This window comes from Pyricularia oryzae, chromosome 1, assembly GCF_000002495.2.
Source record: "Pyricularia oryzae 70-15 chromosome 1, whole genome shotgun sequence".
NCBI classification, from domain to species: Eukaryota; Fungi; Ascomycota; class Sordariomycetes; order Magnaporthales; family Pyriculariaceae; genus Pyricularia; species Pyricularia oryzae.
Window position 1 is genome coordinate 634,436 of NC_017844.1, and position 22,410 is coordinate 656,845.

The following is a 22,410-nucleotide window of genomic DNA, read 5'->3' on the forward strand; positions in this document are numbered from 1 at the left end:
CCTATCTAGGTAACCACCTCAGGGGACATCACAAATACATCTCAAGCCTTGCCAATAAACCTGGCAGCAACGCCAAGCTTCTTTTTTTTTTTTTTTTTTTTTTTTTCACTCCCATGGACGTCGTTGGCGGTCCACTCGCAATCCCACCATGGCAAAGACCCGGGGGTGGAAACACTTGGCAGGACCATGGCCATAAAACATGCGCATGGATCAGGTCCCAAGCTCGGTTAGATTGTTTGGAAAATCGCGTGATCTGGAAAGGCCAAATGGTAATGATTTTCATCATCCCTATCGCGGATCTACTCGTCTGCTCGATCCCAGTTTTAAGCGGCACCATTCCGTATCTGGGATTTCAGAGCATCATCAGCTTGTACAAGCGAGCTCTCGTTCCAGGTTGCCTGGGTGGCTGCCTGGATACGTATGTAATCAGTTCCATTCTGCGCCAGGAGCAGCATTGGTTAGGCGAGCGACCATTTGTGTCTTCCAAGGTGTTCCAGATTTTGGACGCCGAAGAAAGGTACTTGAAAAGCGGTGGCCGCTCGACATATGTACAGTAATAAAAAGTGACAGCTCCTTTTGCAATGACTAACAAGTACTCACCAGCCCGGCACTCTTTTCCGTGCATGTCCGTTTTCCCCGTTTTCCCGCTCCAAAAGACAGGCATCAAACTCCTTATTTCGGAAGATTGGGAATCATCTTTCCACTTGCGGTTCGTGGACAGAGTCTCCACCTCGGTACCATGACGAGCTTAATCTCACACCGTATTCTTTGCATGCACACCCCTGAGCAAGGAACCCAATGTGCACTTTGAGTTTGCAGTCGATTTAGGGAATTATTATAGTTTTTTTTCCAGTCCAAACTGTCAAAAGTAACTGGCCCAACGTTAAATTATACCCGTATATACATACAGTCATGATCATAATTGCCTCCCCTTACCCCGTGACTCCTATGACCCCAGCCAGCCAACGCCCCTGTTAACCTTCCAGTAACCTCCCAACTCCAATTAGTAGTAAAAAAAAAGCAACAAACAAGAAAAAAAGACACGCATTCTATCCGCCCAAAAGACAAAACACCCTCCCAACCGTTTAGATGTCCTTGACGAACCCGACCTCGACAACCCTATCCATCGACAGCCTCAGGTTCGCAATCTTGGCGCGGGTGTTCTCCCGGATCCACAAGAAGGTGCTCAGCACCATGGCCCTGAACCAGCCCGTCTCGTCCCGGACCCTCATCTGGCCCTTGCCGACCACGTACATGACCTTGTGCGCGTAGGCGCTGTCGACCCTCTCCAGCTCCGCCGCGATGCGCGCGTTCCTGTCCGCGGCGCGCGCCATCCTGGCCGAGACGTCATCGGTCCCGGCGGCGACGGCGGCCTCGGTGTCCAGCGGCGGCAGGCTCCGGCGCTTCCTCATGGCCTTTTCGTCGTCCACCGAGCCGCCGTCCCCTGCTGCGCCTCCGCTCAGGGGCCGGTCGACCGTGGCGGCGACGGCCTCGACGGCGGCGCCCGTCGCGACCGCCCACTCTGCGCTGTCGCCGGCGCCGCGCTCCACGCCGCCCGCGGCCACAAACGCCCGCAGCTGCTCGTACACGAGCCCGGCCATGTCGGGGCTGATGACCTCGTCCATGAAGCCGTGGCGGACCACGACGCGGTAGCAGCCCGGGATGCCGCGGAAGCGCGACACCACGTAGCGCTGGTGGTCGGGGACGGTCGGCGTCTCGACCGGGTGCAGGTGGAAGAAGACCATGACCTCGGGGACGGCGACGAGCTTGGTCACGAACTGCGTGAAGACGGTCGGGGTCATGATGCCCGTCTTGTCGAAGAAGATGCCCAGGCCCTTGATGCGCGAGAGCTGGTCGCCGCCCCACTTGTCGGTCAGTCGGAGCGTCGCCGATCCGATGGATGCTTCTGCTGCTGCTGCTGCTGCTGCTGTTGCCTCGGCGAGCGGGTGTTCCTGCGAGTTGATGGAGCTGACGTCTATGGCCGTCTTGTTATCCGGATCGACCTTGCGGCTGGGCTCGACCGTCACCAGCGTGCCGGGCCTGAAGCGGTCTTCGGCCTCGGCGCGCCACTGGTTCTCCTTGCCGAACCTCCAGAGCAGGAAGAGCGACGCCAGCAGGCCGCTGACCAGCAACGTGAGCCAGGCGCCCTCGGGGACCTTGGTGAGCGAGGAGCTCAGGAACAGGCCGTCGAGGGTGGCGAAGAACAGCCAGGGCAGGAAGACGATGAAGGGGTTGATGCGCCAGACGATGAGTGCCACCAGGGTCACCATGCACGTGTCGAAAAAGGTGACAAACATGACGCAGACACCGTAGGCGTTGCCCAGCCTCGTCGTGTCGCGGTAGACGGCCGTCACCAGCACGGCGCCGGCCATGAGCAGCCAGTTGAGGAAGGGCACGTAGACCTGGCCGTGGAAGGTGCTCGACGTGTGCACGATCTTGACCTGCGGGCAGTACGAGAGCTTCATGAGCTGGCTGACGAGCTGGAACGTCGCCGTGATGATGGCCTGGCTGGCCACGATGGCCGCGAGCACCGCGAGGATGAGGCTGGGGTACAGCATTCCCGGCGGGACCGTGTTGTAAAAGGGATTCGCAAAGGCGTCGGGCTTGACGCTGATGAAAGCCGCCTGGCCCGCGTAGCCGATGAGCAGGCATGGGTATGTGTAGGTCAGCCAGCTGAGCCGGATGGCGCCGAGACTAAAGGCACCCAGGTCGGCAAAGAGGGCCTCGACGCCGGTGAAGGCGAGCAGGACGCCGCCCAGCATCCTCCAGCCGTCCGTCTTGTAGTCGATGAAGAACTTGATGGCAAAGTAGGGGCTGAAAGCCCGGAGAACGGTCCAGTCGTAGTGTATGAGGTTGTAGATGCCAAAGCCCAGGTTGAAGCCTAGCCAGAGGATGACGATGGGTGCGAATCCCGATGCAAGCTTGGACGTGCCGAGGGGCTGGATGGCAAAAAGCAACACGATGATGGCGCATGTGGTGCCCACCACGACCGGGTTCGAGATGTCCGGGTTCACGACCGTCAGTCCCTGCACGGCGCCCAGGACAGACTGCGCGGGCGTGAGTACACCATCGGCCATCACCATCGATACCGACATGACGGCGATAGCCTTGAGGAGACCGCGGACAAAGGTGCTCTTCTCGAGTGTACGGCGAATGCGACTAGTTCCAGCGTCAAGATCCATAGTCTTGTGGCGCTCAACACGTACGAGATGCTGTTCACGCGGGTCGCGATCTGTGATGTTGGCCTGTTTGTTGTGTTAGCAGGGGATCTAGACCACAGATGGTGTGGCAACCGGGGGAAGACTAACATAGCGGGTAAGCAGCGAGTAGGTACTGAAAGTACCACCCTCGCCCTCATTGTCGGCAAGAAGGATGATGAGAACGTATTTGACGGTCACAATAAGAGTGATGGCCCATATGACAACTGACAACACCTGAACAACACTGTTGGGATCCGGTGCGGTTGAGAACGTTGACGAAAACATGTACAGTGGACTGTAAAGCTCAAGCGTTAGAATGAAACACCGAGATGGATAAGACTTCAAAATATCAAGAGCCACACACCTGGTACCAATGTCGCCATAGATGACACCGATGGACTGGTAAGCGAGCCTTTACAACAACAAAAACCGTCATGTTAGCAACTTTCCCCAGAGCCGCACGGCGCAGCAACTCATCAACGGCAAGGATCAAAAATCATACCAAAGCAATGTCCTGCCGCTAAACACCTGCTTCTTCTTTGCTCCATCGTCGAGCCAGCCCTCCCCGTCCTCATTGTCGACACCGGGCGTGACGGCTGCAGATCCGGGCCTCAGGTCGAACGCGACGTGGCGAGGGAGGCTCATGCGTCGCTGGACGCTTCGGGTACTGTACACACCGCCGACGAAGCCAGTGTCGACCCTGGCGATGGGCACGCCGGTGCTGTCCGTGTGCGCCGGGTGGACGTCATCTGCGATCTTGATCTTGGCCGCATCGCTGGGGCTTTGGGCTTGAGGGTCTGCCATCAGAGGCAAGTGTACAAGGGCCCTCTTGTTGCTTGGATGATTGGCTCTTGGCGGACAGGCAAAGGTGGATGAATAAGTCTGATGTCAGGTCCTATCTGGCTCAGTCCCCGGACCACTCAAACGATATATAGGGTGCGTGTCAAATCTCGTTCAAAGAGTAAAAAGAGGCCCGATGCGGGAGGAGCAATTGTCATAAGAATATCCGAACTGTCATGGTGAACGACTTGTGGGTGACTTGGACGATGACTAAATCAGACGGGAAGACGAGGGTTTGGTGGCGGAAAGGGGGCTAGACAGGTCCATTTATTGGGGACGACTTGTTTTGTTCTTGGTTACATTGGCCTTTGGGCCTTGCGATCGACGACAATTCGCGCAACGGCAAAGTATACTAAAACCGTTTTGAGACCGGGGAGTCCACCAGGACCGGGCCCCTTTCGAGAAACACCAAAAAGAATCAAGGGACGCTGCGACGCTCTGCTAGCATGGCAAGCCTGGATGATCCAAGGCTTAGCGCCCTCCCGTCCGTATCCTTTAGCAGCTTAGCAGACCGAGTGGGATCGGGGACAGGCCAGGCCCTTGATAAGGCTTTAGATTGGGGTCACAGTCCAGATTGGTCAGTTACGCTTGTCCCATGTATGTTGATTCTTTGACTTGCGCCACCCTATGTTATGTGTCAAGGGCTTGAGAGGGGGAAAGATAAGTCAGACATTTTTTTTTCCGCCCAGGGGAAAATAGCACGTGCAGGTGGGAGAGACAGAAAGTGCAAAAAAAAAAAGCGACGAAAGCGACGAAAGCTCCGGGATTCCCGCCGATAAACTAAGCAAAGAGGAGAACTCCGACCAGCAAAAGTGCTCATCCTGCGAGGCAAGCTTTGCCGCGCAAGAGGGAGCCGTAGCCGGGTTCGACAGACAATCAGGGCGGGGGCCAGTGGTCAAAGGCGATGCAACATTTCTGCATGGCGCAAATCAGTTTGACCGTTGGTCACGTAGCAGCTAAGACCAAGGCCGGTGGTGTTTTCCCCATGGTGGCTGCGAGTCGTCAGCCTTTGGTGGTTTTTTGATGGGACGAAGAGGCGTGAAATTTGGAGAAGCTTGTGAAGTTCAAGCTTTCCTTGGCGGCGGAGAGAAACAAAAGAAATGTCTCCAAATCCAAAATTATTCTGTGGATCAGCAGATATCGGGGAGGGATGGGTCATTAAGTCCCGAAGGCAAACGTGCCCATAAATGTAAATCTTTTCTTGGGACCTGGCTATTCGCTGATGAGGCACCGGTTGTCTAACATTCCGAGAGTTTAGTCAAGGGCGGCATTGTGCGAAACCAGGAAAACGCGGTGACGACAAAATTGATCGCCCTTGATTAGCGGCCTCCCAGTCTAGTCGATTCTGTCCCCACAGCGACCAAAAAGCTTGACTAGGCGGACTAGACCTGTTGGAGTAGCCGGCGTCCCCGCCCCAAGAAGACAGAAAAAACGCCTAAACATAAACCAGAAACAGAGAGGCCCTGCGTAGTCCACATTGATAAATTTACCTACAGCTGCATCACATGCAAAAAGGGTTTAAAAATGGACCGCAGGAGTGCGCGTCTTGTTGGCTATGGCATCCATGCAAAAAAAAGACACTCCAACGTCCACTTTTCCCAGAACGACTGTTGCATGGTGTCCTTCAAACAGAATGAATTGCCGCTGACTCCGATTTGTATGAGGCATAAATCCCACCAAATGGTGCGTGACGACGCTCATCAGATTATTGCAAAGTAACGTGAAGTGAAGGCACAAGTCATGTCACCGCTTGGAAAGATGGGCCAGCAAGCTGAACCAATTTCACTAGGTCATTGCGGGCGTTTTGGACTTGAGCACACCACCGTGGTGTTTCCGCCTGGCTTTCCTCAAAGGACGGTCGATTAATCTTGCCAAATTGACGCTATCTTGGATTGTCGACAGCAACTAGGGCCTCCCGAACAGCATATATGTTCACAAGATACCCCTCGCCACCCTCGTTCATCCTACGCATCTTCTAAGCTTTTTGTATGACATCAAAAGTACCAACTAAACTCGCTTCAATCACTCATGCTGCCTTTTTCGTGTCTGCCTCGGTCACCATATGGTTCCAACCAAATTCGTCCTTGACTTTGCCAAGCTGGATACCCTTGAATTGTGAAAGCAGCTTGGTGCAGATCGGGCCGGCTTCCGGTTGAGAGGAAGGGACATAGGTGACTGTTTCCTGATCTACCGTTACTTCGAGACGCGGGTGTTGTTTGACGGTCGCGGCCAGGGACTTGGGGTCTGAGGAGCTGATCTTTCGAGTAATAGAGCGGATGGGCACGAGCGAAGCAGCTGTCCCTGCTGCCATCACCTCGCTGAACGTGGGCAGCTCCGTGTATTTGATCTTTAGATGGCAATAAAAGTTCGGAAGTTAGAAAATTGAATACGAGTAGTGGTGGCGCTTGTCTACTTGTACCTACCGATCGCTTCTCAACCTTCCAGCCAAAGCTTGCACCAATCTCCTGGATGCTTTCACTCGTTACGCTGTCAATCACATTCTTGGAGTCTGGAACCACGATAGTTATATTGCCTTGGCCATCGTCGATCGCACCAATAAAACCACTCGTTGAAAACTCGTCGATCTCAGAGTGGGTTGCCGAATCGAGGTGGAGGTTTATCCCGTAGCCTTCGGACCTGGCCTTTTCTCCCCACTTCAGAACAGGTGCGTAGTTGCCTCCGACCTTTGCGCTTCCGGTGCCGTTGGGCGCCGCGCGGTCAAATTCGTCCAGGATGAACGCTTTTGTGGGGGCGGTGCCGTGGTACACGCCTGTAGGCACTACGTAGACGGCAAAGGTGTACTCCTCGCACGGGTTGAGCCCCAGCTGGGCCGAAGAACCGTAGATCTGCGGGCGGATGTACATGGCGGCACCCGTCTCGTGCGGCGGAACGTATTCGGCATTGCGAGCGACGGCGGCGGTTACGGCGTCCATGAAGAGCTGGACCGGGACGGGAGGGATGCAGATGAACGATGCCGAGTGCTGCAGGCGCGTGGCGTTGCGGTCGGGGCGGAATATCTGGATTGTCTTGTCGCCGGGACCGCGGAAGGCCTTGAGGCCCTCGTAGGCCTGTACGCCGTAGTTTAGGGCCGGCGCCATGCCGTGGATCCTGATGTAAGGGTCCTCAACCCATTTCAGCGGTGACCACTCGCCGGTCTGGACGGAGTAGTGGGATTCGATGTGACCGTTGACTGTGCGCAAAGGGTGGAAGAGGTCAGCAAAACAGGGCTTGCGACAGCGCCAGAGGGGAACGGGACGTGGCGCGTCAGGTTGTGGCGCTTACCCTCGCGAATTTTGAAGCCGACATTAGACCAATCTATTGTTGAGACTGGCTCGGGAGGGAACGAGGATGCCATGGTATCAGATCAAAGTTTCAATGGCTGCTGCTTCTTTGTACAATACTTGACCGGCAAAAAGAGTTCAATAGGCGGGGACAAGAATGTAACTTCCAATTCTAGTCAGGGGGTAGGAAACGATAGTACAAAAACTTGTGACGTAGTAAGCCGGAGCAATTGTAATGTTCGCAATACAACGGCCTTCAATAAATGTAAACAAAACTCGGACGCTCCAGGAATGACTGTGTCTGCCCTATTTCGGCGTCACCAAGTCATGTCATGTCATGGAGTTCATCCAATGGCCCTCCGATTCAACGCCGTTCGTAACTACGACAAAAAGTTTCGCCGACATCGCAATGGCGGGGTCGTGAATGTGCCTGCCAAGACTGTAGTGGAACAAGGGTCTCTCCAGCTGAATGCGTTCCATTATTGGCAAAGAGGGGAGGTCATGTGACAGGGGTACAGTAAGCAAGATGAACTGAAGGAATGTCAAGGTTGCTCCATACAAAGCAATCAAAAAATCTTTCCTAGACCTGGGGTAATTAAAAAGAGCACCGTGATGAGCTGAGCGACCTGTTGGTACGAGCGATTACGAGCAGTTTGTCGTCCAGCATCCAGCCCCTCGGTCAATGCACCTATTTGGGTACGAATTCCCCGGCTCCCCTCAATTACAGTACACTGTGGGTTGTTCAAGATCTCACCTCCCAAAGTGGTATTTCTCACCTCGGCAGCAACCTCAGCTGGATAAATCATTTTCCTTTCACTGCCGTCAAGAAAGCTCTTGCCGGCTACAAGTGCGGCATTTGACAAAAAGCGCCCATTCGCTTCGCGCAATTCTACCGGGCCAAGCCTCAATTGTGACGGACACTGTTGCAACGGCGTGAGGCACGTCAAAAATAAGCAGCATACGTAAAAATAAACCAAATCGCGACTAGGTACTTACTAAGTCTAGAACTAGTCTAGTTCTAAGTGGTAGGTCTAGACGAGGCTAGGTCTATTTCTAGATCTAGATTCGGCGTTTTTTTTTTTTTTTTTTTCAGGCTGAGCTTGGTTTGTTCGCAACCCCTCAACTCGACTGGCCTTCAATTGCTCACTGGGCGCCATAAGGTGGCAGTGACCAAATCGAATTGAATGATAGTTACATTGGAAACATTCAAGACGAAAGTCCCCCGGTCAAGCTGCTGAAGTCTAGCCAATGATTGGCACAAGATGTACGATCTGGGGGCGGGTTACTGTATTGGTTTACCGATGCTGACGGTCCAAAGTGACAATGTCGTCGCTTAGTATTTGTAGCGACAGTTTTCGGCAATGATATCAATCGCCTTTTCCTTGGCTAGGTGATCACTTCTGGCATCGCTGCATGACCTCATTTTAATTCACAAAACAAACCACATCCAGTTTTTCTACAAGAAATCCCAGCTTTGTTAAACCCAGACCGTACTACGGACCTATCAAAGCCGATGTTGAAAAATTCGATTCTGTTCTGCCTTTGGCAGGCAGCAAATTTCTATTACTGCGTTGATGCCGTCAACGTGCCTCGAAAAGAAGGACCAGCTCAGGCTTTCGCGTCTTCTGCCGACGGGAAATTGAAGTTTACAAAGATAGATGCACCGGTGCTGGGTCCCGGAAACCCAGGCTCCGGAGCGACATGGAATCTCACCATGGACGACAGTACGACCGGTGCCAAGCAGACAGTCACGGGCTTTGGTGGCTCCGTTACTGATGCCACTGTCGTTGCTTACAATATGCTACCCGCCGACAAGAAAGCCGAGCTACTCCGAAAGTTGATGACAGGAGATGGCGCCAACTTTAGCCTCATCCGGCATTCGATAGGATCTTCCGATCTCTCGCCAGCCCCTGAATACACCTATGATGACAACAACGGCCAAGAGGATGTCGAGCTGCGAAGCTTTCAGCTGGGGAAAAGTGGAACAGACATGGTATCCATGCTCAAGGAGATGAAGGCTTTGCAGCCATCCATGATCCTTGTCGGAACTTCGTGGGCACCGCCGGCATGGATGCAGCTAGATCGCAAACTGGTCGGGACGACCGACAAGAACAACCTTGACCACAAATACGAGGCTCAGTTTGGTCAACTCTTTGTCAAATACTTGCAGGCATACAAAAGGGGCGGCGTGGATGTCGATGCCATTACAATCCAAAACGAACCCCTCAACAGCAATGCCGGCATGCCCAGTCTTTATGTCTTTCCCGAGGAATCTGGGAAGCTGATCAAGGACCACGTCGGACCCGCAATCAGCAAGGCCAGGTTCAGCACTCAGGTGTGGGCATATGACCACAACACCGACAGGCCAGACTACCCCCAGACGGTACTCGACATTGCCCGCGAGTTTGTCCCTGCTGTTGCCTGGCACTGCTATGCGCCTGGCGAGAACTGGTCTGCGCTTACAACCTTTCACAAGCGTAACCCGTCAGTCAAGCAATTCCAGACCGAGTGTTGGACGTCTGCAAAGCAAACAAAATGGAACCAGGCCTCTTGGTTCACCATGGGCCCGCTGCAGAACTGGGCATCGGGCTCGATGGCATGGACGCTCGGCACCGACAACCAGGACGGCCCCCACTTGCCCTATGAAGGGTCGTGCGCAACCTGCACGGGTTTGTTCACGGTAGACGCGAACTCGAAAACCTACACCCTCAGGACGGACTACTACATGATTGGGCAATACAGCAGGTACATCCCAAGGAATGCCGTGGTGCACGTCGTTACGGGCAGCTACAGCTGGCCCGACGACACCGGGGTGGAGAGTGTGGCGACGGTCAACCCGGACGGCTCTCGAACGGTGGTGATCGAGAACAAGCTAGAGGATGACGTTCATGTCACGCTCCACACCGTGAAGAGCAGTCAGGTCTGGAGTGGAAAGGTTTCAGCGAAAAGTGTTACTACCTGGCTCCTGCCCCCGGCCTAGGAGCTCGCGGCGGAGGACGAAGGCTCTGTGGTGGGATTTCGCTTTGTTAATTTGATGATTTCTTTAGTTGCTATAATTTTTCTTGTTTGATTCGTTGAAATTCCCGCCATCTTCTTTGTTCTCTGCCTTCGTTGAATATACCGGCAATTTTGCGGTGTCTCTAATTGCATCAGTACTAAGCGTTAAAGTCGGCCTCGCCCCTCAGTTTCTTCCCATCGAATTTCGGGGGTTGTGTTTTTTGAGTGTAGAAGTTGCAACTGGTTCCAGGTCACTTGCGTTGTCAGACAGAGGGAAGGGGCATTGGGCAGGGTATCATACACTAAAGTCGACCACGAAAACCTCCTATTTCGCTCGGCTGCTTGCTCCTTTTCTTTCCGCACCAAAAACATTGAGGCCTGAACAACCCGTTTCCCTGCTCTCGCAGCCAAACTGGTCACCTAACATCTATATTCGCGCTACATCGTAGTAAGTTCGAATGCTGTCTTGTCATTTTTTACCTCACGATACTGACATCGAGCTCACATCTTTAGACATCCTTGTTTCACGGTCATTGTTCTGTTTCAGCAATACCGAGCTTATCTCTGTCTTTCCCTAGGATTGAAAGTTATTATTTCACTACACAATATGACTACAACGCCTAACCATGCTTCCAAGCTCACTCACCAGCATCTATCGACAGTATAAACACGATACAGATGTGGTAGCTACTTGGCTGGCCACGACGGCCAAGCATCTTGGGTACGATGCATCAAAATTCACCCTGTCCAGACAAACAAGTTCGAGAACCCAAGACACAAAGCACGCTAATCTGGCTGGCAAGGCCTCTCAAACCCACAATGAGTCCCTCAAAATCGATAGTTCTTCTACACATGGTCGAAGGCGGTTCGTCCTCGCCATCCGCGACTTTGTACCATTAGCCAGGTACATAGCGAGCCAACCAAGACGCGTCAGAATCACCTCGTCATTCTCAACGGCCATCGACCGTGCCGTGCATGCGCGGGCAGACTTCCATGTTTTGCTGAGCAAATATGGAAACATTACTGACGACACGGCCGACTCACGTCATTCGCATTTTGCTGGCATCCTCGGCGCTGTGCGCGACTTACTACGACCGTTGACTTTACCCTCCGTACCTGTCATGACTGGCACTTGCCGCACTCTGGGCGACAAGAAGCTATACTACTTTAACTCCTTCACACCCCTGACCGTCTACGACACCCCAGACATGGATGAAACGGTCGGCGGGAACATGATAGCTCAGCCAGTATACGAGGCGGAGCGTGAGGACACGTTTGAGGACGCATGTTGGGCATTTTCCATTCTTTTGCATGACTTTACTGCACTCAGAATGCAAGTCAAAAATCTCTGGGAGCGATATGCACGTCGCGAATTGCACCTAGGCAGCGTGGCTATCGCGACGAATGCGGCGATACAGATTGCTCGCAGCTTGGAGGAGGACGTCGAGCATTTGTTCGCTGCTCATGGCGGTGCCCACGTAATTCAGAAGCAGTGGTATGGGATCCTTTGCGACGATGCCGGCCATGATTCAAGGCCGGAGCCGGGCGAGTTGCTCAACTGGGAAGCATACCGCCTTGCAGATGATTGCTTCCTCCCGGCAAATCTGATGATTGCAATGTTCTTTGAGGCTTATGCTCTGGGGAAGATGCATCATTACAATGGGAACTTTGATTGGTATGGCGAACTTGCAGAAGCCATCGATCACAAAACAGAGTTCTTTCAAGGCAAAGCGGCCCTTTCAGAGATATTGATGGAGACCGCGGTCGTATTTCACGTCCTGTCGGACAAGGAAACAATCCATTGCCGAGACGAATTCAGTCTGGCAATTTTGGCCATGCTGGACTGCACTCGGCCCAGCGTCCCACTGTCACTCAGTCTTGCCGGGACTATGTACCTTGATAGTCTCGTCATACTCAAGGGACAGCTTGATCGTCCATAGAAGGAGATGACCGAACTTGATCAAAGGATCTTGCAGACAATCAAAGTTACGGTAGAATTTCGTGGAGAGATGCGCATCCACAGTTGGCTTGCCGAAGACGAGATTATTCTTCAACGACTTGCCGCTCTATGTCGTATCTAGACAAGCGACCCGACGGCGAGATTCAAGAGAAAGCATCGCATCCGCATGAGACCAGACATATTTCTCAAACGCCACCCGCTTTTCTGTGGGACTTGGCTCAATGCACAACTTGCGGATTTTCATTTTGTGGGAGTGGCCTACGCCAGCGCCTAGGGCTCGCTTGCTTACATGGCACAATTGGTGCATGCTCTCGAAGCAGAAGGTCTGTTGCCCGCCGACAAGCGGTGGGACGATCTGGATGCGGCAAGACACTTCCAACCTCGCAGCTCATTCTTTGTGGGCGGTCCCCCTCGGGATGTCGAGGCGCACTTTCGCAACCATGCGCTCATGATGGGCTGCTCGCTCACCAACTTTGCACGCAACAGGCGGGCCAAGAAGACGGACCTCCGCAGCAAAGGCTCGCCGCGGGGTCTGAGGATAGGAGCGCCCATCACGAGATTTACAGGGGATTTGTTCCGCGGCGTCGGAGCTCGTGGCGGTTTGTCCGTTGAGCAGGTCGAGCAGATATTATCCAAAGGTGCGGACAGGGCCCAGTTGTGGATGGACGGTCGTTCGCCCCCCGGTGCCCCGGAGAGTATGAAAACGGGCAAAGCTCCGCACAACCTTGAGGAACAGCACCTGGAAGATGGTGACGGCTCGTGCAAGCTTGCGACACTGGTGCTGCACCTCGCAATGGCACTGGAGGCCGAGATACCCGAGGCTACCTTCAACTACTTTACAGTGTATCGGACGACGTGGCAGGCGTTGCGCGATCTCTGGGACGACAATGCAACGTATTTCGACAAGGTGTTTGGGGAGCTCGAGGTGCTGAGGGACAATTCGCGCGGTCCATCGCTTGTGACTTTTATCCTGATGGCGGCGACGGGGAGAAACGACTGGGTCGCGCTAGGTCGGGACCTCAACCTCCCACTGGAGCTTTCGGCCCAGTCTGTCAAGAAGATGCTCGATAGAGGAGTGGGTCGGGTCGCTACTGCAGAACTGGAAGGACTAGGCATCAACATCGATGGGCTGTTGTAAGTGCTCAAGGGCTGCCTGGAGAGTTCAGAAGAGATTTTTGACGCGGCATGCTGAAAGCACGACATCTCATCGCAGATGTACATTACCTAAACTGTCCAAGTTCTAGTCGCGTCTAGTTCTAGGTCTAGTCTAGTCGTTTCTAGTTCAGTTGGTCTTCAGAATCCCCAACTCCCGCAACAAAATATCCGCTCCCTTCTCTCCTATCGCAATAGCAGTCATGTTTGTGTTTCCACCAATATTCTCAGGCACGATGCTCAAATCTACGACCTTGAGACCCTTTACGCCGTAAACATTTAGACTGCTGTCGACAGCCCCCTTTGGTCCACCCTGACCATCACCCTCCCTAGGACCCATCCTCACACTCCCAAGCGTGTGCCACGTCGTCTGCACCGCGTTCCTGACGTAGGCCTCGAGAACCGCATCGTCCTCGGCGCTGTACACAAGCTTGGGCACCTTGTCCGGCCCGCCGCATTTTTCCGCCAGCGAAGGTCCGTCCACGGGCAGCTGCGACAGGGCGGCGCCGGAGCCCTGGGGGAACGGCGGGTGGGCGTAGGCGACCTCGCCGCGGTAGCTGTCGAGGCGGCGGGCAATGTCTCGCAGCTTCTTGTAGGTCCAGCAGGAGGCGGCGACGTCGAAGCTGGAGGAGGAAGTGGCGGACAAGGACGAGACCGACGACGACGGGGACGACAAAGAGGGCGCGGACGAGGGCGAGGATGAGAATATGCCCGAGTCGAAGGCGGGCTCGTCAGAGGTGGGCGACGGGCCCGTTATGTGCACGCTGCCTCGGCTGTAAGGGTACAAGGTGAAGGCCGACAGGGCGATGTTTTCGCAGCTTGGTTCGTCGTTGGGGCCGGGGAATCTGTTGTGAGGGAGGGAGGGAAGAGAGGTTTTGTGAGTTGGTGGATGGCGCTTTGTTTGCATTGTGCAAAGGGTGCAAAGAGGGTTTTAGGGGAGAACAAAGAAAAAAAAAGAAAAGAGCAAAAAATACTCACCCGCCAGCCATGCAAATCTGCACCAGACCCCTGCCGGGCCTAGTGACATAGTCCCTCTCCCAGCCCTCCCGAAAGTCTGCCCCGAGCGCCTCGACCTCGTCGGCCGACGGGCGCAGCTTGGCGGCGGCCTCGATAAAGTTGGAGCCGCGGCGGCCGCAGACGGACAGCGCCTCGGCCTGGCGCGGCACGTCGGCAATGTCGCCCAGCAGCGCGACGTTGCCCAGGACCTCGGGCGGGAAGGCGGAGCGGAAGGGCACCAGCAGCATGTGGTGGTCCTGCAGGTTCTCGCCGACGGCGGGCAGGTCGACCTTGAGCGGGACGCCGGCGCGCTCCAGCACGGCGGCGGCGCCGATCCCCGACCGCTCGAGGATGGACGGCGTGCACAGCGCGCCGGCGGACAGGACGACGGCGTTGAGGCGGCTCTTGACGGTGAAGGGCGGCGAGGGAGGGGATTGCTGGTGGAAGAGCGGGTTCGGGACGAGTTCGATGCCGCAGGCTTGCTTGTTGTCGTCGTCGTCGTCAAACAGCACGCGCGACACGTTGTGCTCGACCAGCACGTGCAGGTTCGGGTGCTGGCCGTCGCGCAGCAGGGGGTGCAGGTAGGCGTGGGCCGAGTCGGAGCGGTCGCCGGCCGGGCTGACGAAGCGCAGGTGGCGGGACACGGCGTCGACGCTCTCGAGGTCCTGCAGGTCGGCCGTCTCGGGGAAGCCGAGCGAGGTGACGGCCCGGATGAAGTCGGTCGTCAGCTCCTCGTTGCGGTACGTGCCGCTGCTGATGTGGATGGGGCCCGTCGACCCGTGCACCGCTGCCGAGCCGGTGCCGTGGTATGTTTCGGCCTAAGAAGAAGGGTGTAAGAGGGTTTGGACTTGGGATCCGGGCTGGAGGGGGGGTGTTGGTTGTCTTGCCTTTTTAAGGAACGGGAGCATGTCGTCGGGACCCCAACCTGGGGTGTTCCACGATTCAAAGTCGGACCGGTGACCTCTGGTGTACCTGTGGTTGTGGCAAGTTGCAGGTGTCAGCGGCAGCCACTGAACAAGGTACGTTTTGTTTCCACGCGAACCAAACCCAGTCGCCAGAGCCCCCCCAAACACTCACATCAGAAAGTTGATGCTCGACCCGCCGCCCAGTATCCCTCCCGTCGGCACCACCAGCTCGCGCCCACCCAGGTCCTCCGACTTGCCAGCGCGAAAGAACAGGGCCGTCTTGGCGCTGGGGTCCTGGTTCTTTATAAAGGCAAAAGGGTTGATGATGAGCGGGTCCTTGTAGTTGTCGCGGCCGCCTTCCACGACGAGCACATGCAGGTTCGGGGCGGCGGCGGCGAGTCGGCTGGCCACGACGCAGCCAGCAGTCCCGCCTGTTTTGCCATTGATGCTTGTCAGCTGTGGTGCTACTAGAACTAGACCTAGAACTAGTCTAGAATAGTTGGCAAAGGGGGATTGTGGTGGAGGTCGTTCGTACCGCCGACGATGATGACATCCACCTCCTTGATATCATCTGTGAATTTGTTGCTGAGGCCCATTTTTGCGATCTTTTTGATATCCAAAGCGAGGGAACTTTTAGTCGACGCCAAAATGCCTGCGCTCGGGTTGTGGACGACGTGGTTGCAGATAAGTCGCCATCATGAGGGCTGGTTTATATACTAGCGCAATTGAGCAATCGATGCTTCCCCCACGAACACATCTTTTTTTTTTTTTTTTTTTTTTTTTGCCACGACTGATTGACCCGTTGCCGACCAATGCCAGCAAATAGGAGGGATCACCAACCCCTGAACCATTTTTCCCCCCTCGGCCTCACCCCTCAATGTCTCCCCCGCAGTGCGATAAAAAAGTTGAAGATCCTGTCGAAGCTGAGCCGGAGAAGCAAAAGTGTGGCTTGGCGGAACAACCTCTGCGTCGCACGGCTGCGCTGTTGCATATCCCCCGGCTGGGCACGCAGGGTATATCTTGCTGCTCGCATACCGTACGATACATGCAGCTCTCTTGCGACCCGTCGTCCATTCTTGGTTACTTGCACTAGCTTTGGGCTGCTTGCCTAGTTTAGTTCTAGAACTAGGCTTTGGCTTCTATTTAAATTTCCTATTCAAGTAAGGGGGTTATCTAGAATTAGCAGGGATTCGAGTTTGTCAACATACGCGTCAGCATCCGACAGAAAAGTCTTGGTTGAGATTCCCCAAAGAAAAAAAATGTGGAGGGTTACTCGACAGAGATTTAGAGGAGTATCACCACACCACACCACACCACACTCGACGATTTATGAGATCGCTTAATCTGACTGTGTTTGATAATGTTTGCCAATGTCTCAAAAACCCCGCACGTAAGCCAGACCACGGTCAATCGCAGCTGAGCGACCACACCTATTCGCATCGGCCAGTTGTCACGTTGTATTTTCATGCGTGGGAAAGGCTTGCATGCGTTTCAAAAGTGCGGTAAAACCACAAACTTGGGTGTATAGGTATCCGAGGTGTGCAATTAGTCTAGGTTACAAGGCAGGCTTGGTCTTGTCCCGATTTGAATGCAGTCAGATAACGGCGTTGGCTGATATTACGCGCGGTATAGTTGTTGGTGAGTTTCCGATGTCGATTAAAGCCAAGAGACAATAGAGTGCCAGCAGACAAGCGATGCATATAGTACTAAGCAAGCAAATTCTAACAATCGCACAGATCCCATCATCAACTCAACCATGGAATTCCAGACATTACAAGAGGATTCCAGCAAAGAAAAAAGAAAGAAAAAAAAGTGTCACAGCACACAAACCCAGCCCTTGACAACCTCGAACCCGTCCATCCGATCCAGAGCCGCCCGTATCTCTTGCTTGTACGCCGGGATCCCACCCGCCCAGCAGACGGGCTCGTAGACCTTTCCCGGGATGCTCCCTCCCATGTAGGTGGACCTCGTGGTCGGGAAGAGGGTGCGGTCGTTGAGCTCGACAATCTTCTTCTTGTAGGCGTCGGCGGCCTCGGGCCTCGGGTTCACGTACCTGATGCCGCCGCGCGACATCTTGTCCATCATGTCGGCGATCCAGCGGCCCTGCACCTCGACCGTCGAGGGCCCGTTGCTGAGCAGCGTGGGGCCCTGCGGCCCGTACAGGTGGAACATGTTGGGGTAGCCGCTGACCGTGGTGCCGAGGTACGTCTTGGCGCCGTCTCGCCACTGGTCCGCGAGCTTTTCGCCCGTGATACTTTCGAGGCCGAGCTGGGTCATGACTGTCGGAAGCGTGGTTAGTATCTGTCAGTGTGTTTTTTTTGTCGATTTTGGTGCGACATGCCTCCTGTCACAATATCCTGGTTGGAGTCGAGTCAGTTAATATGCGTTCAGGCAGCAGCATGGCTAAGGCGATGACAAAAAAGGCAGTAAACACTTACAAACCCCGTGGCTACCGCAACGACATCAAACTCGTGATGGGTCCCATCCTTTAGCATGATCCCCTTCTTGGTGAACCGCTCGATCGGGTTGTTCTTGACATCCACCAAATGGAAATTCTCGCGGTTGAACTGCTCGTAATAGTCCGACTCGAGACACGGCCTCTTGACGCCAAAAAAGTGCGGCATCTCCTTGGGCGCCAACAACTCCCTCTTGGCCGGATCCCCCACCCTCGCCCTCGTCTTCTTTGCCCAGAACCTGTACGACTCCTTGTTTGCGTCGGGATCGATCAGGTTATCCTTGTACAGCCCGACCCAGTACCTGAAGCCGCCCTCGCGCCAGGCCCGCTCGTAGACGGCCTCGCGCTCCGCCGCCGTGTCGTCAAACGTGTTGCGCTCGATCCAGTCGTAGTGGAACCCGCCGTAGCACGTCTCGCGGTACCGAAAGAGCTCGTCGTAGGCGCGCTTGCGGGCGTCCTGGTCCGCGGCGGTCAGGCGCCGCCGCCGCATCGGCACGGCCAGGTTCGGCGTGCGCTGGAACACGGTCGTCGAGCCCGCCGTCGGGCCCCAGGCCTGCACGATCTGCACGCCCGAGGCCCCGGTGCCGATCACGGCGCACCGCCTGTCCGCCACGGGCACCGCCTGGTCCGGCCAAAAGGACGAGTGGTGCACCTCGCCTTGGAACTCGTCCATGCCTGGCCAGTCGGGGATGTACCGGCGGGCGGCCTTGAGGGGTGGGGGGAGGTTGAAGGGATGAAATGGGCGGGTTAGAGGTGAGGGAACAAAAGGGGGGGAAATTGTTCAGATGTTTTATTTTTCTTTTTGGCAAAACACAAGAGGGGTCTTGCTTACAAAGCCCGTGCCGAGAACGAGGTTTTTGGCCTGCGAGACCCTCCCGTCCTCGGTTCGAATGGTCCATTTACCCTGCTGCGTGTCGAACTTGCCGCCCACGACGACCGTGTTGAAGGCGCAGTCCTTTTTGATGCCGAGGATCTTGTCGACGTGGTCAAAGTACGCACGAAGGTCCTCGTACGTGGGGTAGTTGCTGCTCCAGTTCCAAGTCTTCCAGACCTCTGGCCACGAGAACTCGTACTCGGGAACCTCCGAGTCGACGCCTGCTCCGGGGTAACAATTCCAGCGCCATGTGCCGCCTAGGTCGTTGCCGGCCTCAAAGACGACGACGTTGTAGCCCCGGTCGCGGAGCGTCTTGAGCATGAAGATGCCCGCTTGTATAGGTAGCCAGGAAGGAACGGCTGTGTTAGTGGCTAAACAAGCATATGCTGTTTGCGTCGTTCACTGTAAAATACACAACGGACTTACCAAACCCGGCACCGACGATAATGGCATCCACGTCTAGATTGTCCGCATACGGACCCGTCTTCTCCGAGTGCTGGACGGAGTAGTCGGTCAGATCCGTGCTGAACTTCTTTGGCATTCCCGTGTCGCCCATGTTGGAAGGAGAAGCCGGTGATTGCTGGCAGTGAGATGTAGACAAAGGAGGAGGTGAAGTTGTTTTCTGCTGTTTGGGTCTCGACGTCGAGCTTCATAGTCTCATCCGATTCACATGCTTTCGACTACCCGTCCTTGGCTGCCCTTGTATAGTTATGTGAATTCGGATATTTATCCCCTATTCTACCCATCAAGCATATTCCATACTTTCAATCATCACCATCCGCAAGACAAATAAATGGTCAAGGAATTCTGCGGCCTGGTCTCCGCACTGTCCACGAGTAGAAATATAAATCACCTTCGTTTGACTGGTCACTGGTCGTCGAGGTTACGCTGCCAGTCGCGGAGAGGCATGTAAATATCCCGATTTTGATATCGTAACAATGCATGGATGTGGAGCAGGCTTCCTTGTCGCCTGGTTGCATTCTTACGGAGCATTTGACCCTGCAGTGGCTTCAGGGTTCTTTGCGTTCGTGATCCCGCACGGACTTGTTACTTCTGCCCTATACCAAAATATGTTCCTCGTACTCCACGTCTCCATTCCAGCGGTACCTTGCCAAGCCACTCGGCAGTGTATTAGTGACAAGCTTTTCCACGAAGTGACTGGTGTCTGCGTATATTGTATCCCCTTGACTGAATCTGTGACTTGTTAATAATTGCGGCTGGGAATCCGCAGCTCCATAGATCACTTGACGCTTGTTGGCTACTTGTTCCATGGTTCAAACCATCATGAACCCCTTCAGTTCTTGGAAAACTATATCCTTGGTATACAATGTGCTTTGTGAATATCTTGGTTGTCTTCATATCTGCATACCCCGGATCCACTACTCTGTCGATCTTACATCACGGTGCGAATCATTTCGGCAACTGGTCTGACTCGGACAAACTATTCGTTCGAGAAAGAGGGGTAATGATATATACTTTTCCGCCAGCAGGAAAGCTTGCCTGATGGTACAAAAATGAAAGGTGTTACAAGGGAAAAAACTTGGGTATTCGTCCAATGTCGAGCAAGAAAAAGGACCGCAAACCATTGCGCCACAACCAAGAAAAAACCAATCTCATCTCGCACCATTTCCGGCTGAGTAGTCTAAGACCGAAAACGCACTGCTGCCTGACAGGCACCTGTTGCATATAAACCCCCCCAAAAAAATCACGATTAATATATTCCTCACCCCCAAAGGCCACCCAACCTGCTTTCTCAGAAGCGATGCCCATCAGCACCGAAGCAGTCTCCTCGCTCAAGGCCATCGTCGATGGGGCCTGTGCCGACCCGACGACAGACATCCCCGGCGCCGTCGTGGTGATAGTCGACCGGGACGGCCAGGAGCTCCTCGCGCACGCCGCGGGCGTCCGGGGCCTGTCTGCCGCCGACGGCCACAGGCAGCCCATGACGCTCGACACGGTCTTTTGGATCGCGTCGTGCACCAAGCTGCTGGCCGGGATCGCGTGCATGCAGCTGGTGGAGCGTGGGGTGCTGCGCCTCGACGACGGCGACCAGATCGAGGAGCTGTGCCCGGAGCTGGCGCGCCTCAAGGTGCTGGGCAAGGACGGCGTCTTGGTCGACAAGACCAACAAGATCTCGTTGAGGATGCTCCTGACCCACACGGCCGGGTTCGGGTACACGTTCTTCAACGAGAGGCTGAGGGACTGGTCGCTGCCGACGGGCGTGGATGAGTTTTCGGGCAGGATCGAGGACGTCACCACGCCGCTGCTGTTCCAGCCCGGGGAGGGGTGGGAGTACGGTGTAAGTTGGTCGAATCGAACTGTTATTTGTCGCTGGGGGGGGGGGGGGGGGGGGGGCTTGACTCTCAGCCCCTGGCTGCTTATGAACGTTGCACTGACACAAAGAAACAAACCCCACAGGTTGGCATCGACTGGGCCGGGATTGCCCTTGAGCGTGCCACCGGGCTTAAATTGAACGAGTTTCTCCAGCACAACGTCTTTGAGCCGCTGGGGATTAAGGACATGTCCATGGTCCCCGGAGATGAAATGCGGTCGAGGCTGGCACACATGCACCACCGCGAGGGGGACGGCAAGCTGAGGCCGCGGGACCACCCGCTGCGTGCGCCACTGGTCGTTGACGTGCACAACAAAAGCGACGTCGCGAGGCTGCACAACAGCGGAGGCGCTGGCATGTTTGCCACGGCGCAAGAGTACTGCAGTATGTTTCTTGCCCATTTTCTTTCTCTATACTACATTGGATGGCAAGCTTTGCGCCCATCATTCAGCGCGCAGCGCAGCACTTTAATCTACTCGGGAGGAGATGATATCCAGCAAAAAAAAGAAAAAAAAACACTAACACTAACACGAAAAAACCCAAACAGAGGTCCTAGCCACCATCCTCAACGACGGCAAGAGCCCGACCACGGGCGTCCGGATCCTCCGGCCCGACACCGTAGCCGAGATGTTCAGGAACCAAATCCCGCAGTTCCCCGACTTTGGCCGGCAGGGCATACCGGCGGCCAAGCCGGACCTGACGAACCCGATCGCGGAGCTGTACCCGGTGGAGGGCGGGGCGCCGCAAGGCTGGGGACTGACGTTCCTGCAGCCGAGCGGGGCCGACGCCGGCACCGTCTGCTGGGCGGGGCTGCCGAACCTGTGGTGGTGGCTGAACCGCGAAAAGGGCGTCGCCGGCCTCGTCGCCACGCAGATCCTGCCGTTTGTCGACCCCAAGGTCATGGGGCTGTGGTTCGGGGTCCAGGGTGCCTCGTATGCTGCTCTGGGCTGAGGTGGTGGGAATGGTGCTCGATGGGTGGACTTTTTTGTGGGTGGACTTTTTATGGGTGAAGGGGTGGTCATGTCCAGTTTGCTGGGGAGACTGGGGTGACTTTCTCTTTTCTTCGCTCGGTCTGATATGCTATTTACTCTCAACTCTGGCTTTTCTTTTCTGTTGGGGCTAGATTTAAGCACTTCTCGGTGTTGGCTTGAAACCAGAGCCGTCCGCCGTCGAGATGAGGCCATGAGGCCATGGGGGAAAAAAATACGGATCAAAGACTCACCAAGATAAGACAAGCAAGGCAGTATACAAGCCAAGGGCCACGATAAAAAATCAAATCAGAATCAGCACTGTGTACATCCTTCTGTGGCTCTCTCTTCTTTGCACGAGGGAACCCTGGCTTTGGACGGGCGAGATCCGGCAGATGAACGCGGGGAGCAGTTTAAGAGGTAACAAGAAGCGGGGGAAAGCAGAGAGAG

The 22,410-nt window shown here is 55.1% G+C and overlaps 9 protein-coding genes across 9 annotated transcripts; 5 read left to right on the plus strand and 4 right to left on the minus strand.

The window, feature by feature from the left end:
• Positions 1-827: 827 nt before the first annotated feature.
• MGG_02124 (potassium uptake protein) lies at positions 828-5,505 on the minus strand. Its single transcript, XM_003708848.1, has 4 exons — positions 3,703-5,505; positions 3,565-3,612; positions 3,309-3,495; positions 828-3,245 (listed from the first exon to the last, which is right to left on the minus strand). Exons 1-4 carry the CDS (start codon positions 4,002-4,004, stop codon positions 1,086-1,088), a joined length of 2,697 nt encoding a protein of 898 aa, XP_003708896.1. The 5' UTR covers positions 4,005-5,505; the 3' UTR covers positions 828-1,085.
• Positions 5,506-5,823: 318 nt separating this feature from the next.
• Positions 5,824-7,719, minus strand: MGG_02125 (branched-chain-amino-acid aminotransferase 1). Its single transcript, XM_003708849.1, has 3 exons — positions 7,323-7,719; positions 6,464-7,230; positions 5,824-6,387 (listed from the first exon to the last, which is right to left on the minus strand). The coding sequence occupies exons 1-3, from the start codon at positions 7,393-7,395 to the stop codon at positions 6,067-6,069; spliced, it is 1,161 nt and encodes a 386-aa protein (XP_003708897.1). The 5' UTR covers positions 7,396-7,719; the 3' UTR covers positions 5,824-6,066.
• A 1,115-nt stretch (positions 7,720-8,834) lies between these two features.
• Positions 8,835-10,301, plus strand: MGG_14602 (endo-1,6-beta-D-glucanase; the record flags this gene model as incomplete). Its single annotated transcript, XM_003708850.1, has 1 exon — positions 8,835-10,301. The coding sequence occupies one exon, from the start codon at positions 8,835-8,837 to the stop codon at positions 10,299-10,301; it is 1,467 nt and encodes a 488-aa protein (XP_003708898.1).
• A 643-nt stretch (positions 10,302-10,944) lies between these two features.
• MGG_14601 (uncharacterized protein) lies at positions 10,945-12,258 on the plus strand (the record flags this gene model as incomplete). The annotated part of the gene is made up of 1 exon (XM_003708851.1): positions 10,945-12,258. The coding sequence occupies one exon, from the start codon at positions 10,945-10,947 to the stop codon at positions 12,256-12,258; it is 1,314 nt and encodes a 437-aa protein (XP_003708899.1).
• Positions 12,259-12,567: 309 nt separating this feature from the next.
• MGG_13713 (uncharacterized protein) lies at positions 12,568-13,416 on the plus strand (the record flags this gene model as incomplete). Its single annotated transcript, XM_003708852.1, has 1 exon — positions 12,568-13,416. The coding sequence occupies one exon, from the start codon at positions 12,568-12,570 to the stop codon at positions 13,414-13,416; it is 849 nt and encodes a 282-aa protein (XP_003708900.1).
• Positions 13,417-13,459: 43 nt separating this feature from the next.
• On the minus strand, positions 13,460-16,113 carry MGG_02127 (alcohol oxidase). The gene is made up of 5 exons (XM_003708853.1): positions 15,867-16,113; positions 15,504-15,762; positions 15,314-15,398; positions 14,409-15,244; positions 13,460-14,275 (listed from the first exon to the last, which is right to left on the minus strand). The coding sequence occupies exons 1-5, from the start codon at positions 15,925-15,927 to the stop codon at positions 13,561-13,563; spliced, it is 1,956 nt and encodes a 651-aa protein (XP_003708901.1). The 5' UTR covers positions 15,928-16,113; the 3' UTR covers positions 13,460-13,560.
• Positions 16,091-16,424, plus strand: MGG_16036 (uncharacterized protein; the record flags this gene model as incomplete). The annotated part of the gene is made up of 1 exon (XM_003708854.1): positions 16,091-16,424. Exon 1 carries the CDS (start codon positions 16,209-16,211, stop codon positions 16,422-16,424), a length of 216 nt encoding a protein of 71 aa, XP_003708902.1. The 5' UTR covers positions 16,091-16,208.
• A 722-nt stretch (positions 16,425-17,146) lies between these two features.
• MGG_02128 (uncharacterized protein) lies at positions 17,147-19,216 on the minus strand (the record flags this gene model as incomplete). Its single annotated transcript, XM_003708855.1, has 4 exons — positions 17,147-17,610; positions 17,766-18,492; positions 18,619-18,992; positions 19,087-19,216. The coding sequence occupies 4 exons, from the start codon at positions 19,214-19,216 to the stop codon at positions 17,147-17,149; spliced, it is 1,695 nt and encodes a 564-aa protein (XP_003708903.1).
• A 1,159-nt stretch (positions 19,217-20,375) lies between these two features.
• Positions 20,376-22,159, plus strand: MGG_13715 (beta-lactamase). Its single transcript, XM_003708856.1, has 3 exons — positions 20,376-20,959; positions 21,079-21,376; positions 21,540-22,159. The coding sequence occupies exons 1-3, from the start codon at positions 20,423-20,425 to the stop codon at positions 21,941-21,943; spliced, it is 1,239 nt and encodes a 412-aa protein (XP_003708904.1). The 5' UTR covers positions 20,376-20,422; the 3' UTR covers positions 21,944-22,159.
• The last annotated feature ends 251 nt before the right edge of the window (positions 22,160-22,410 follow it).